General features: G+C 43.7%; 1 protein-coding gene across 3 annotated transcripts in view; it reads right to left on the reverse strand.

Moving 5' to 3' along the window:
• The window catches only part of PHKA1 (phosphorylase kinase regulatory subunit alpha 1), a 1293387-nt gene that overhangs the window by 1075875 nt on the left and 202318 nt on the right, over positions 1-15194 (reverse strand). For all 3 annotated transcript variants that reach the window (XM_086942009.1, XM_086942008.1, XM_086942010.1), the window contains exon 4: positions 171-339. In XM_086942009.1, coding sequence (XP_086798135.1) covers positions 171-339 — 169 coding nt within the window. The remainder of the gene's footprint in view (positions 1-170; positions 340-15194) is intronic.

Below are 15194 nucleotides of genomic sequence, written 5' to 3' on the forward strand. Positions count from 1 at the left end.
GCAAATAGGAAGAATCCAAGGTCAAGCCTGTATAAATAAACTACATTTTCACCTTTATGAAAGAGAGAGATGAGAAACATGTAGATCGGTTTTTCATTTTTGAGAGGGTGTGCTCCTCTAAAAGGCATTGTTGCTAAGATAAATTATTAAACATCAGTTGTAACTCCAACCTGAGGCTGTCATCTGTGCCAGAAACAAGAGGTAAATTGAGGTTGCGTCCATCTGTAGGTGACCCCACTGGTCGTCTCCAACGACTGTTGCGCAGGTGCTGGTGTTGTACTTCGCATGGAGGCAGTCCTTCGTTCCCTGGCTAAGTTTGAATTTCTCTACCTTTGGCATCTGTGGGTGACATCATAAAGAACTTTAAATCATGTCAATAAAACTGATTATATAAGCTTGCATGCACATATCTGTAAGGTGTGAAATTCTATCGAAAATGTGAAATGTAAGACACCAATATAATCTCATTTGGGCTAAGATATGGAGAGCAAACATCTTAGTACAACCAAGAGATATGTAGAGTGGTTTCATAAGCCAATTAAGATTGGGACAAAAATCGACTATGGTGTTGCTTAGGAACATGACCACTATATCAAACACCTTAAGGATATAAATAGTTTAAAAGATCAGCAAACAGGCAGGCTTCTAGTGGGAAAGTGGTTCATTGGCAAATGACAGAAGGTTGATTCTAAAAGTTTATCTCACACAAAAAAGCCTCCCAAGTGAATTTGTATTACTTTACAATTCTACCACATTTTGATTCTGCATTATTGTCAGTATATTCCTAAACTCACACAAAAGTTTGATGGGATGTCCTCACACACCTACAAGGTGTAATGCTTTATCATAGGATATCCCCATGCGTTCCAACAGCTTTGGTTTGATGGAGAGTGGGCCCACACCCTGAGATCAGAGAGGTACTTTCTAATAGCCTAGAATCAATTAAAACAGATTAAATACCAATGTGATAACATAGTATGCTTTTAACTATATTGCATACCACTTGGTATTTAACAACTAGGCAAGAGGTATCAGGGTGTCAGTACCCCAACCCCACTAAAATGTCAACATGTTTCTGCCTTGTGGCTCAACCCAGTCCATAGACATTCATCAGGACGGATATTGGATTCTCTGTAAGCATATACCGTTCGTATATACTAACATACTGGGGGTCTAACGCTTGTCCCTAGGTACCTGCTAAGCATTAATAACGTGTGTGTTACCAAAATATATACTGACTGATACATCCCGACCTCTAGTTCTTCAATCTTATATTTAGAAAAAATTGCATGTGGTGTAAGTGTGACACTGCACACGTGTATCATACCCAAACAACATTGTGTTGTGTCATGCTATGAGAACCAGCTCACACACTCTTACCCTAATAGAGGGTCATTTAGGCCCAATGAAGAAAGGCCTCAGGAACCCCTGTAGTCACATTCTACATGGGGGAGGAAAAGGATTGTAAACCATGCTGATCTAAAATCACAGTAGTAAGTTTTACTTTTCACCACTTCCCACTCACTACACCAAGGTGAGTACCACGCCGCCCGCCTATTCGTACTGGCTCCTCCTCCCGCTGATCGTTGGAGTCAGTGTCTGTTAGCCTTAAATACCTTGAAGGGATCACACCTGCGATAAGTGAACCCACCAGCATATCAGTAGTGGTTGTGAAATCCTACCCCCAGGTAAGTCCTCTCAATGAGGGGCAGTTGTTTTGGGGTCTGTTTCATACTATCAGCAAATGATGAATGATTCTGAGCTGTGTCAAGGTGTGCATTTACAAAAACAACAGTTGATGGACAGAATGCAGAACAATGTCCTACATTCACCCCAGTACAGAGATCTGGGCCTAAATCCATCGTTTTTTTGCTCACCATGCCATTCCAGTTTGAACCCAGCCATATGCAAATCAGTCTTGACCCTGTGCCCCATGGTAACAGTCCAGCCGAACTGCCAAGCCAGATCCTCTCTGGACTGGAAACAAGCATCCTAAGACCGGTTTCGGGCTTTCAGCATTCATCAGCCAGGATAGCTTTATTCCAGTGGCATGAAAGCTAGGGACTCACGTCTGAGTATACCAGTCCCACTCGGGGTGACAAATGCAAAAAAACCAGGTGCGCATTTAAACATAAACGTGCTAGTGAAATTAGGTTCCAGGGCGGGAGCCAGCTGGTTCTGCCCATTTCAATCAACTACACGTTGGTTCTTTGTCAGGCTGATTGGCCTCCAAATAATGGCATGTCAATTTGGTGGTGCTCTTTCTGCATCGTATGGTGCTGCGGTGTTCATTGATTCTAACCTTTATCTTCCCTGTGGTCATTCCCACATAAAATGGATTACATAGGCAAGTGATTAGACATATCACATTTTCGCTGTTGCAGTTAGTTAATGAGCTCGATTTCCAGGTCCTCCAGATGTTATATTCACTTCATGGGTCTGCGTGATGAAAGCACACGCCACACAGTTCCCACATGGCAAATGTCCCTCTGGGGCTCAATTACTCCAGAGTGTATTTTATGTGGTACCAGGTTTTTCTTGGCTTTGGTGTGTACTAGCATTTCATGTATGCTAGAATTGCATTTGTAAGCACAGAGAGGTGATGGCCATTGGTTGGTACCACTATTCAATATCCTCCACAGCTTACGATCAGTGCCTTGCACTTTGCTAGGTATATGAGTAAATGTGGTTACACAAGCGATTCTATCCGTTAGGTCTAGGGGTTGTTTCCGCAACTGCCTCTCTATTATTGTTCTTGGCCCTTTTACAGGCTCTTCGAACCTTTTTCCGAGGGAAGTATAGTGCGATCAACTTTTCCTTCAGGGTAGTGGTTTGTCATTCAAAGGTTTCAAGAGAGCAGCAGTTGCGTCTCACTCTCAGAAATTGGCCCACCGGGAGATTTTCATGTAGGGCTCTTGGGTAGAAACCGTTGTGGAAGAAATAGGCTGATCTTGTCTGTGATTTTGTTGTGTACCCTGGTTTCAATCCGGCTGTCCCCAATGGTGATAACCAGGTCTAGAAAGGCTGACTCATTCTTACCGATCAAAACTCAATGGGGTGTGATCTAGTCAGGCCTATAGCGTGGGAAGGGATCAATACAATAAACATTATAACAAAGACCCCACTTGGCAATAATTTCAAACAGTTAAGTTTAGTTTAGTTGCATCCAGTCGTTGACTTGTTCCATGCATCTCCTAAACCTCTCCGCTGTTTCGTCAATGTTGTTGGAGATGGACTCCACTATTTGGGTGTCATCGGCGTAGGAGACTGGAAGAAACCCACAGTTTCTGATGATTGTAGCTAATGGGGCTACGTATATGTTAAAAAGGTTGGGACTTAAGGAGGAGCCCTGAGGCACCCCCATGGAGACTTAAAGGATTTGGAAGTGCAATCCCCTATTTAAACTGTGAAGGTTCTATCTCTAAGGAAGGATGCAACCAGAGCAAGGGTAGAATTGTGGACCCCTGAGAGGCGAGGCGGGACAGGAGTGTATCATGGTTAACGGTATCGAAGGCTGCCAATAGATCTAGAAGATTCAAGGCAGCCTTCCCGCCTGCGTCCAGTACACTCCTGAGTTCTTCCACTGCCATGATCAATGCTGTCTCGTTCCCGTGTTCTTCCCTAAACCGTACTGAGATTGGTCTAGGGCGTGGGTCGACCTGAGGAACCCTGTCAACTGTGAGTTTAGAATCTTTTCCAGCACTTTTACCGGAAATGGTATTCTTGAAATCGGCCTGTAGTTAGCCAGATCTAAGGGATCTAGATTAGGCTTTTTTAACAACGGTGTAACTGATGCCATTTTCCAAACATCCGGGAAGATGCTTGCCTGTATTATTTTATCAAAAAGTAGTTGGAGTCGTTTACTTAGTAGCTCTGGGAACAGATGGAAGACCTTAGGTGGGCATGGGTCCGTGAGACCTCCAGACCTGGTTTTCAGAATTATTTGATGTATATGTTCTGCTGATGGGGTCGTAAACCTGAACCCTAAATCTCCAATTTCTCTAAACCCACAGAGGTAGGGATATGCCTCTGTTTGTGAAGAGTTCTTGTGATTGGTGGAGCTAACAGATTCGTATACCGACTTCACTTTGTTAAAGAATTGTCCCAGTGTATTGCAGAATACAGTGCTCCCCTCCATTTGGATGTTCGAATCAGGGTTAGTCAATTTCTTGACCGTAGAAAACAGTTCTTTACAAAAAAAAATTGGCCTCATTGATTTTCTTTACAAATTAAGAAGATTTTTCTTCCAGAATTATTTTTTTATAGGAAGCCAGAGTCTTACGGTAAGTTTCTTTAGCCCCCTTCTTTATAGTTGGCCCTCCACTTCCATTCGGCCCTCCTGCATGTCTGTTTTTGTAGCCTTAATTTCTCAGAGAACCAAGGTTCCGAGACATTATTTCTTCTTGAGCTTGACTTTTCTATCCAGTTATTTATTTGCTCGTTCGCTATGTTACAATCAGGGTTTAGTTAGGGGTCGTCAGATCCAGTTGTTCCTGTAAATTGGGTACGTTTATTTTGGCCCAGTCCTGATGTATATAGTGTCTTATTTGCGTAGTCCTTTTCCTTAAAGCTTGCTTAATCGCCAGGGAGAACTTGATGACTTTGTGGTCCGACCAAGGTACCGGAATAATTTCACCAATCGTTAAGTTGGTGTTGGAGGAGAATACTCCATCCAGTGTATGCCCGGCGGAATGGGTACCCTGTTGGACCCTTTGTGTCAAAGAGCAACTGGCCATGGTCTGGGAGATGAGCAGTGTATTTCTGTCTGCGTTTTGTTTCTAAAGGAAGATTGAAGTCCCCCAGTATGGTATAGTCTGCCTTTTTTAGGCTAGATTCTCTGGGTGCCAGTATTTTTTTTATTTTTTTTTATCCCACTTCCCCGGCCTCTGCTCGGCCTTGGTGGAATGGGAATCCTTGTGGAAACGATTGATATGGTTGAGGTCATATTATTTATTACCTCAGGGTAGAATGGTCTACGGATAACACTGAAGTTGTTCTGTCACTACTGCCACTGCTCCTCTTATCTCCTGAACTAAAAGTGTAATTCTGGGGTGTGGCCCTGAATTTAGGTTGGTGTTTGTGGTTCTGGAAAGTGTTTAGCAGTTTCTCATAGAGTTCATCTGTAGTGTAAGGGAATACTTTCTTGAGGCTAAATATTTGTGCATCTTTCCTCAGTTTTGACTGGGTGAGGAAGTTCTTGAATTGAGTTTGGTCTACATTAATCTCCTCCAGTTTTTTCTTGAACACAGAAAAGAGCACATAGGACTTGAGTTGGTTCTCTCTGGTCTGGATCTCAGCCAGCAGAAGATCTACCATCTTCTTTGCTGTGCTGGTGATCAGAACCAGCCAGTCCCTTGTGCACTTCCATGCTATGAATGACCAATTTTTTCTGAACCCTTTATTGTTCAGAAAGATGCAGGGTTCGTTGTTAATAATCAGACCCATCGGGGCTGCATTCTTACTGAGATAGTCAGTCATGAATGCACTGTGTAGAGTGTTTCTGATTTGTTCTTTCTTTATGAGTGTGAGTGATTCCCAGTCAGTCGCATGGGATAGTGATTGTGTTATTTCAGTCAATGGTAAGCTCTTAAAATCTCTGCCATTGCAGCATCGTCAAAGGACTATCAATTTCCTCCCTCCATTGTTACTAAGGTGGGGATGTCTGTTCTACTGTGTAATATTGTACGGTTACCAACAAACAGGGTCCCTAATTGGGATATGCTCTAAAACCAATAGTGATTTGCTAAAACGTCACAGTAATATCTTTAACAACACATAATAGCTCAGGCAAACAAAAAAAAAACAGTGGCACTGGAAGAATCACGATTGTCTGCACTACACTAACCAGAATCCTGGGTCTGAGTCCTTGATCGCATGCAGACCTGAGAGTGCCACACCCAGTAGTGATGTGCCCTCTCGAGTGCAAGCCCAAGATCCACTCAAGCGAAATCAGCTGACTTCCGCATGCACCAGTACAGCGCTGAGAGGCATCACATGCCTGCTTACATGATTGAAACGGGCAGTATCAGCTGCCTCCTGCCCTGGAACATAACTGCACCGACACATTTATGTTCAGACGTGCATCATGACACAGCTGAGTATCGTTAATTACCTGCCTGATAGTATGAAACAGACCCAAAAAACATTGGGAGGTCGCACTTGGGGGCATGATTGCACAACCACTACTGATACTCTGATAGATGTTACTAACTAATCACAGGAGTGACCACCTCACAGCATTTAAGGCTAACAGACAGTGACTCCCACAATTGTCGACAGGCAGTTAGTACAAATATGTGGGACTGCAAGAAATGCACCGAGGTGTAGTAATGGGAAGGGGTGGAAAGTAAAACTTACTACAGTGATTTTAGATCAGCATGGTTGACAATCCTTTTCTCTCCCATGTAGAGAGTGCCTACAGGGGTTCCTGAGGCCTTTCTCCAAGGGGCCCAGATGACCCTCTATTAAGGTAAGAGGGTGTGAGCTGGTTCTTACAGCATGACACTACACAATATTGTTTGGGTGTGATACAGGAGTGTAGTGTCATACTTACACAGCATGCAATGGTTCCTAAAAATGAGACTGAAGTACTCGAGGTGCAGATTTATCTGTCAATACATATATTTGGTAACTCATGTTATTAATGTTTTGCAGGAACCTAAGTGGCCTATGAACGTTGGGTGGCAAGAGTATGTGCTTACAGAAGATATCATATCCTTCCAGATGAATGCCATGTCATGGACTCGGTTGATACACTAGGCAGAAACATGTTGACATTTTAGTGGAGGTGGAGCACTGACGCCCTGATACCCCACACCTAACTGTTTTAATACCAAGTGGAACCCAATATATTGTAAAAAACAGACTGGGTTATTTTTTAATCTATTTCCATAGATCCCAGGCTATTAACAAGTGCCTCCCTGATCTCCGGGTGTAGGCCGGCTCTCCAGCAGACCAAAGATTTCGGAGATCGTGGGTATTACTATGATGAACCATGACTAATAATTATGAAATAACAAAATGTGATTGAATTATAAAATAATATAAATTCATTCTGGTGGCTTTTTTGTGCGAGATAGGATTTGATTGGAGGCCGGCTCATCGTGGAGGCCCTATAGCATCTAGTTCCCCACTGTGGGAATTAACCACAGTTACTGTGGTTTGATCATTCTAAAAGTCAACAGACTTTTGAGTATCACAGGAAAATACACATTTGCTGAGGAGTGGTAAACATCAGAATTTACAATGCAGATTCTCTATTTCTTGCATTTGAGGGTGACAATTTCTACTATCAGTCACCAATTGGTTATATACATAAGTGATTTAGTCTTGGGCCCCTTCTGCAGATTTCAAAGCAACTTTTCCAGTCTACCACCACTCGTGGCAATGACTTTGCCTGCTGTATCCGCACAAGACCCTCTGAAGGGCATGCTATATAATGCTGCCTACTAATCAATAGACTGTTGAAATATAACCACATCATCCCAGCCGCATTGCCTTTAAAGCATGAAGAATTAGTGCTCCCCAAAACTAGTCGAAATACTATAGGAGTAAGCCAGCATGGTAAAAATCAAGATATTACCAGACCCAAAACCAAGAAGTACAGAATAGAAGATACAGGAACCAGCCCTGAAATAATGGCCTTCATCTTATAAGACTTGAGCAATGTCTGCTGCAGTTCAAAAACACTGCTGAAGGTCATAAAAAGTCATTCAAGAAGCACATTCTCGAAGAACTTAAGCCTGTAATGGACATTATTCATACCTTCCTTGTGTCAGGTTCTATCTCTAAAGATTAAAACAAATATAATAATAATAATGGCCATTGCTATAACAAAAATTACAAAAAAACAACCACCTTGTATCCAAAAGGCATGGAAAATGACAGGCCATTCTCTCAACTGCTGTTTACAGCTAAACTGCTTGTAAGAGCAGTATTCTAGCATTTTTCACAATTTAAAGATTTTCACAGCTTACTGAACGCTATGCAAGGTGGTTTTAGCTGAGGGTTAGATGCAGAAATTGCAATACTGTTGTCCTGGATGAACTTCGTTGCTGGATGGACCAGAACCTGCCTGCTGCTCTGATCCTCTTAGATGTTTCGTAGATAACCAGATGTTATTAAATCAGCGGGAGAATTTTGAAATTTCTGGTTCAGCCCTTCTATGGCCTAAGAATTCTTTATTGATAAAAACGACTTGGATCTACCCGTACCCTTTTCTATAGAAAAAGAAGATAGTAACTTTTGGGGTTCTGCAGGACTCTGCGCTGTCCTCCTCACTACTATTTAATCTTCATATAGGCTAGGTAGCTTTTCTTATTCAGTCTTTTTTTGTTTATATGTGATGTATGATGATGATACATAGATTATAATTAAAATTCATGCTGACCCCAGGAATAAGGCACCCACTCTGCATGACTGTCTCAGAAAAGTGAAGGACTGAATGTGTTTATGCACATTCATTAAAGTTGAATGGGAGTAAAAGTTAAGTTTTATCTCCTTCCAGGCTTTCACTAGTCTGGGATTTCCCTTTTTGACCATCTTGCTTTGGTGAAAAAACAGCCCCTGTGCAATGTGTAAAGAAAGCAACTTGGAATCAAAATTGATGCAGTTTTAACTCTTCAACATCACATCAGTTCTGTAGTTAGCACTTGTCAGTGTCAGATACGCTTATTAAAGTAACATTTTAATTTATTCTAGTTTCCTCAAAGTTCAAAGTGTGGGCTTTTGCAATTCCATTTATCTGGACTCGCCTGATAAGATTTTTTTTTAAAGTGCAACTGGTTCGAACGGGACGGCAAGGCTGTTTTTGAACCTTAAGGGAAGTGATTCTGTATTCCCAGCTTTGGCAACACTGCATTGGCTTCTGGTCGAAGAGAGGATTTTATAGAGATTCCTCGGTTTGGTCCACAATCAAAACTGTTACACCCACAAATCGTAGGTACAAACAGAGATCTGAGAAGGCATCCCTGATAATGGTGTCAAAGTTTTGGGCGATCTACATTTGGAGGATGCGCATTCTCTGTGGCATATGCCAAATTGTCAAATTATTTGTCAGCAATGGAGGCAAGGATTAGGCACTTAACTTTTTCTTTCACAGCGGTGCTGTTGAGCATTTAACAATAAACTTTCATTCCCATTTAACACAGGGAAACAAAAGAAAAAACACAAGCTAAGTGACTTCCCTGTCTTAGTTCGATCTTGTCTAAAATAAGCCTGATATCTGCATTTTCAGGAATCGCGATTACTTGTTTTTCACCTAACAGAGAGCGCCACGGGAATGCATTTCAGTGCTGCTCACACGGCGCTGACATATAGCCCCAGTGGGTCACGTTCACGCGGTTGTGGCCTTCACCCACTATAGGGCACGCTGACTTCACTTGTAACGCCAGGGCTCGAATCGGGGTACCACTTATTTTACCAGGAGATCGATAACTGGAGCAAATGGAGCCACACACTCACATTTCATATTTTTTCTAGTGTTGTGTGACCAAAAGATTGACTAAAAGATGATATGCAGCTCAAAGAAGCCCTTGGCAGGTAGCGCATCTAAGGGGTGAGCGAGGGGAGGCAATGAGTCTGATGGTGCAAGCCACCTTTCGTGACATCACTTCCTGTCGTGATGTCAGCGTCCCCCCACTTCTTTTTGTAGGACTTGTGCCCTGTGTAACACACCATACAGTGCGTTTCGGGCTCAGTTGATGGCACGCAAACTCCATTGGAAATCAGAGCCGTGCGATCTCAGAGAGTGCCTTGGCCCCCACAAGACCTCGAGCGAGACACCCCTGGCTGGGGTCTATATTGGTGCTAATTAGCACAATAACAAGTACATCGCGATATTGATGCTCCGCACGTGGGTCGGTATTCCTGCAGTACTAAATCAAAGTAAATAGAGGTATTGGCCCCGCTGCGAACTGTATTCCATACCTCAGGGCAGTCCCAGATGTACAGCCCAAGAGATAAACAAGCATTGACATAGCCAATAGGTCTCGCCTTTGGGACCTTATAAGTGTTCATCCACGCAACACTTAATGTTGTTGCACCAAGGATATTGTGCTGGATACCTAAACACTTATAAGGTCCCAAAGGCCAGACCTATTGGCTATGCCAATGCTTATTGTTCATGTTATACAGCATGGGCCTTGGCTGACTAAGGCAATGATATGTAGCCATGCTGTACAGTAGTGTGTGGATGCTGTGCAGCATAGTTAAAAATAATAATTAAAAAAAGAACTACGAGGCACCCAGCGCGAATGCACTTTTTTTTAAATGAAGCCCTTTAGCTGTTTCACTGGACTTTTTAAAACTAGTTTTAGCCCCACTGCAACTCATCCATGCTGCTGTACAGGATGGCTACAAAACATTGCCAAGGCCATAAGCTTACACAGGCGAGACTTGTTGGCTTTGCCAATGCATGTTTCTAATAACATTTCTCTGGGTGGTTAAGTTGCTAGCTGAGCCTCAGCACATTCCCTTGCAGCTCCACTGATTCTTTGCAGCAAGTATACTCACACTTGGCTTCGGTAAGCCCTGGAGGAAAGTACTAGAGCCCTTCTTTCACTGTCCGAAACAGCGGGACATGCTGATGGAAAGGAGATAGATACCGGTGGAGAAGATCTCTTCTCCGGCCAAGCCCAGTGTATGGAGTAAGAGATTGATCGGCATGGGTATGAAAGCTCTCTTTGCTTACTCCATTATTGTTCACCTTGCAACTTGAATAAAGCCTTTGATTTGCAATGTGATATGTTTTGTTGAACATATTTGTAAATACATTTCTTTGGAGTAAGAAGAAAATCAATCTGAATTTTTGTTTGGAGGTTGGCGTCTGTGTTCTGCACTATTAGTGAAGTAGTGTGGCTCACTGGTTAGAGGCGGCAGACCCGAGAGCAGAGGACGGCCCGGGACCAGGGTTCGATTCCCGGCGCGGCAGGTTTCTGGACCAGGGTCAGCGGACTCGATAATTCTCTCGCCTCGGTGCTCACTCTGATCAGCGATCACACTCGGCAACTCTGGGCATTAGCTTGCCTCATCCTCACTAACGGCCCCACCAGACCGCCGGGGATGCCTGGTCTGTCTCACCCTGGAGATACCCATTAAGGGACCATCTCTCAGGGAAACCAGGAAGGGTTTCGCAGCGGTCGAAGCGCCTTGGGACCCTACGGGTAAGTAGTGCGCTATATAAATGCCTATACATATTATTGATTAGTACCAGGGATTTCATCTGCTGCCAGGCGGCTCACCTTGTCATAGGTAATGAGAATAAACAACTGGTCACTAGGCTGGCCACTGAAATTAATCCAGATGGATGGTGTGAGTTGTCATTACCCTTTCTATGTCTGTGACATTTGCACCACAGAAGCGTGCTCCTGTGCCCCCACTCTCCCATCCCGAATGAAGAGCAGCCCGTGACTGATGGCTGGCTGCATTTAATGTGCTTAGCAGTCGAAATTATTGCCTGCTCTAATGCTGTGTAATTTTTAAGATACACTGCTTTTAAAAATACCGAGCTGGCAGGGAGCAGTAATGGGCCTGCGCTGAGATATTCATGTGCAAATAAATTATGCACAAGGTAAACTATTTTGTTCTGCAGTGCCCGTAATATTAATTAAGTTGTAATTTTATAAACATTGCTTTTATTTACCAAATAAAAGCTAATATTCTTTACAGTTCTTTGAAATGAGCAAAATTGGGGACCTCAGTAAAACACTCTGCAGTTCCTACAATTAATTTAAAGCCAAGAGCGTAATTGTCATCTTTAAAGGGTAATTGTGTATTATAATTTATTGATGTAGGTTCTACTGGATCTAATTACAGTTCTAATGTGTTATTTATTTCTGTGTTCACATACGCCTTTAGGTCCAATGCTGTTGTTTTGCGAGCATGGTCCGATCAGTTTTCTCATGTGATAACAGTTAGTGACTGAATAACCTAAAATGAATTTCCATCAGTCTGATGCCCGCTCTTCCTCATTGCATCCATCGTGACCCTTGTCTCAATTCATCCACCCAGCTATTACGATTGCAGTATTCCAAAGCATGGCGTAAAGCCTTTGATCCACACAAACCTCATAATGCTGCTAAACCCAATGACCTCTATTGTGAGAGCCCAGAAAAAAAGTAATTGCTACTGAATCAAAGAACCCCAACACCAACAGTTTTCCATCCTTGTGCAGCACCTGGTGCTTTTAATGGCGGACACAAGTATGAGATGAAACTCAATTACTTTATCAGCCAAAGTGGTTTCTTGTTAGCTGAGCTGCAAGCTAGAAAGGGACTGATTTTGACAACATAATTTACATCTTTGTATAAAACAATTGCTGGCAGCCCAAATAATTTGCGCGGGATTATGTTGTTTGTCACCGCCGCCGTCTAACTACGCAATCTATCAAGGGGTCATTTCCAATATCACTCCGTAACTGTGCTCTTGAGAGGAGAAATTGATTGGGAATATACAGAGCAAAATAACTGCAATAACTTTATCGGAGAGCAAATAAAACAAGCGCTCGCGCTGAAAGGAGGCAGCAGGGGGAGGGGAGAGAGGAGGGGGCCGGCGCCTGTTTCCCTAGCGGGAGTGAGCAGGAACCATATGTTTATATATAACACATAGTTTGAAAGCTCGCCCCTGCATGGGAATCGCCAGACGTGCACGCGTTGCCATAGGATGCAATGCAACGTGTGCATGTTTTTGCCCACAAAGCTGTGTCGATGGCTAAAGGTCTTTTTCCTATACAGCGCATGTGAGCCACGTAGGCGAGACCTAAAAAGGCTTTCTGAGCCATGGCATAGACCCATAGCTGAACCCCAGGCTCTCATAACAGCAGAACAGCAGCACCACCATGTACTTCCTAACTGCTCTATAATCACACTCAGAGGTTCCTACAACACAATGTTTCACACAGAGACAGACTATATAGACGAGGACAACCCTCTCCTTACCTCGGCTAGTGCACCCCTGGAACGCAAATTACTGCAGTTAGCCTACTGCTATCCTGAGCATCTGATCTTGATGGACTCTTCTACTGGTCACCAACACCCCTCGCACAAGGCGGAGATCCCTGACAAACCCCCTTCTAAGATGGGGATCAAATATATGCAAGGAGTGGATCGAGACACATTCAACTTTTGAAAAGGGCAATCCTGTCCCAATCTTTTTCCCCCACAGCCAACCCAGATTACTGCCCCAATGGGCAAGAGATCGGAAGGTGGTGAACCCCAGAACACAGTTGACATCCCCAACCACTTGGATGCAGATGGGGAGCCAGGCCGCTCTAGACCATAGCGTCTGTTTTCAGACGCAGGGAAGTCTCCTGCTCCCCCTTAACACAAGAGTTTGGACAGGTCAGACATGCTGGACCCAGATGACCTACTGCTGCCCTGTTACTCAGAACAGTCCCCAATTGAGAAAGTAGCAACCTATGTTGCAAGAAGACTAAGGAAACCCTTAGAAAAGGAAGCTCCTGCTCGTCTTATGGTGGAGTGCCCTTGTCCCTTATTGGAGGGCAAGGTAGCTCTGACCCAAGAGCTCGACACCAGGATGGCCACTTTCTTATGAAAGTATCTCAGAGATACAAAGAAAGGCATCAACCGCTCATAATGGTCATGCTGGGCATCACTGGGCCGCTCGTGAAAATCCTAGATTGACAGAGAAAGACCAAGCAATCTGGTTCCATAATCTCTCCAGAAATCTTGTCTGGACATGCCCAACATACGATTATCTTCCTAGGTAATGCCAATTGCGCCTTGTCCACTGAACCCAGGAGGCCCCTCCTTATAAAAGTGGATGCCAAGTTGGGAAGTCGGGGCCCACTGCTCAAGGGTGTCTGTTCGGGGACCCTTTGGTCAAGGAGTTAGATACGTTTGTGGCCACCATTACTTCCCGAAAAAACCCTGGCATTAATTAAACGCATAATAACCCCAAAGGTTTTCCCCGGGGCCGGTCGTGATAGACGGCACACTGCCGGCCGCTCCTTTTTATTAGCCACAACAAGAGACGAAGGCTCTAAACATGTGCAATTGTAGGACCAGTCGAGGTTCGGAGGTTTCTTTCCATCCAGAGTTCTGCAATATCACTGAGGTTCCAGTGGAAGATTCTGCAGAAATTCCTACAGCACTGTCTCCAGTAAGTTCTCTCCCTTCTTCCTAGCTAAGAGTGGGATGGCAGATGTCTCAATTTGTCCACAATTGGGAAAATATTATATCAGACACCTGGGAATTTTTGGGAGCTATGGCTTCATCGGGTATTCCATGAGGGGTTTGCCTAGAACACCTAAGGGTACAGGAACACTGATATACCTGTTAAGCCCAACCATTCCCTTTTCTTACATATAAGGAGCCTCAGATAGGCCTAAAGTACCCCCATGGGCTGGGTGCAGCGTATGTGAAAGGTAGGACACATACTGGTGCGTTTTACATGTCCTGATAATGAAATACTGTGTATTTGGGTGTTCACTATTGATATATCATTGTAGCTGGAGTGTAACATTTTACAAGCGTAACTTTCCATTGGGGCTGGATAGAAAAATTGAGTTTAAGCTTCCTGAACTCAGAATTTTAAGAATACATCTTTTATTTATTTTATTTATTTATTTATAGAGTTTTATATAGCGCTTAGTTTTATATATGCCACTTTTAGAAGTGGGCATTTTCTTGCTTAACAGTACTATGTGCCTCTGTAACTTGTGTATTCACCGTCTGAGTATGTAGTGACAGGAGCTGCGGATGCACTCACACTAAACAGACACAAGGGGGAGGTTGAGGTGTGTCCTGCTTTTTCTGGGTGACTCATAGCCAGGCAGAATAGATCTGGCTGCATTTAGAGTAGTGGGAGGAGTTGTCGCTTGCACCTGAATGAACTGTGGCTGCCTTCCACAAAGCTGTCCCCACCTCCGCTAGTTAACCTGGCCTGCACCAGGCAAAACTGATTTATGTGTGCCAGAGGAACTTTGTTTGTACCAACTTCAAACTAAAATGTGGTACAAATATTGGGGTCCTGACCTCAGAACTTAGATTACTGCTGGACTAAGGAACCTACCAGGAAGAAGAGCTGGAAGAGCTGCCAAGAGAAGAACTGCCTTTTTTGCTGTTGTTGCTTTGCTGGGGTGGTCTGCAGTTGCAGTTTCAGTTTTGGGCAGGGAAAGGACTAGACTGTTCTTTCTGCATACTAAGTATCTCCAAGTGCTTGATGGAGAGCTGGTC

Source organism: Lissotriton vulgaris, chromosome 10, assembly GCF_964263255.1.
Source record: "Lissotriton vulgaris chromosome 10, aLisVul1.2, whole genome shotgun sequence".
NCBI classification, from domain to species: domain Eukaryota; kingdom Metazoa; phylum Chordata; class Amphibia; order Caudata; family Salamandridae; genus Lissotriton; species Lissotriton vulgaris.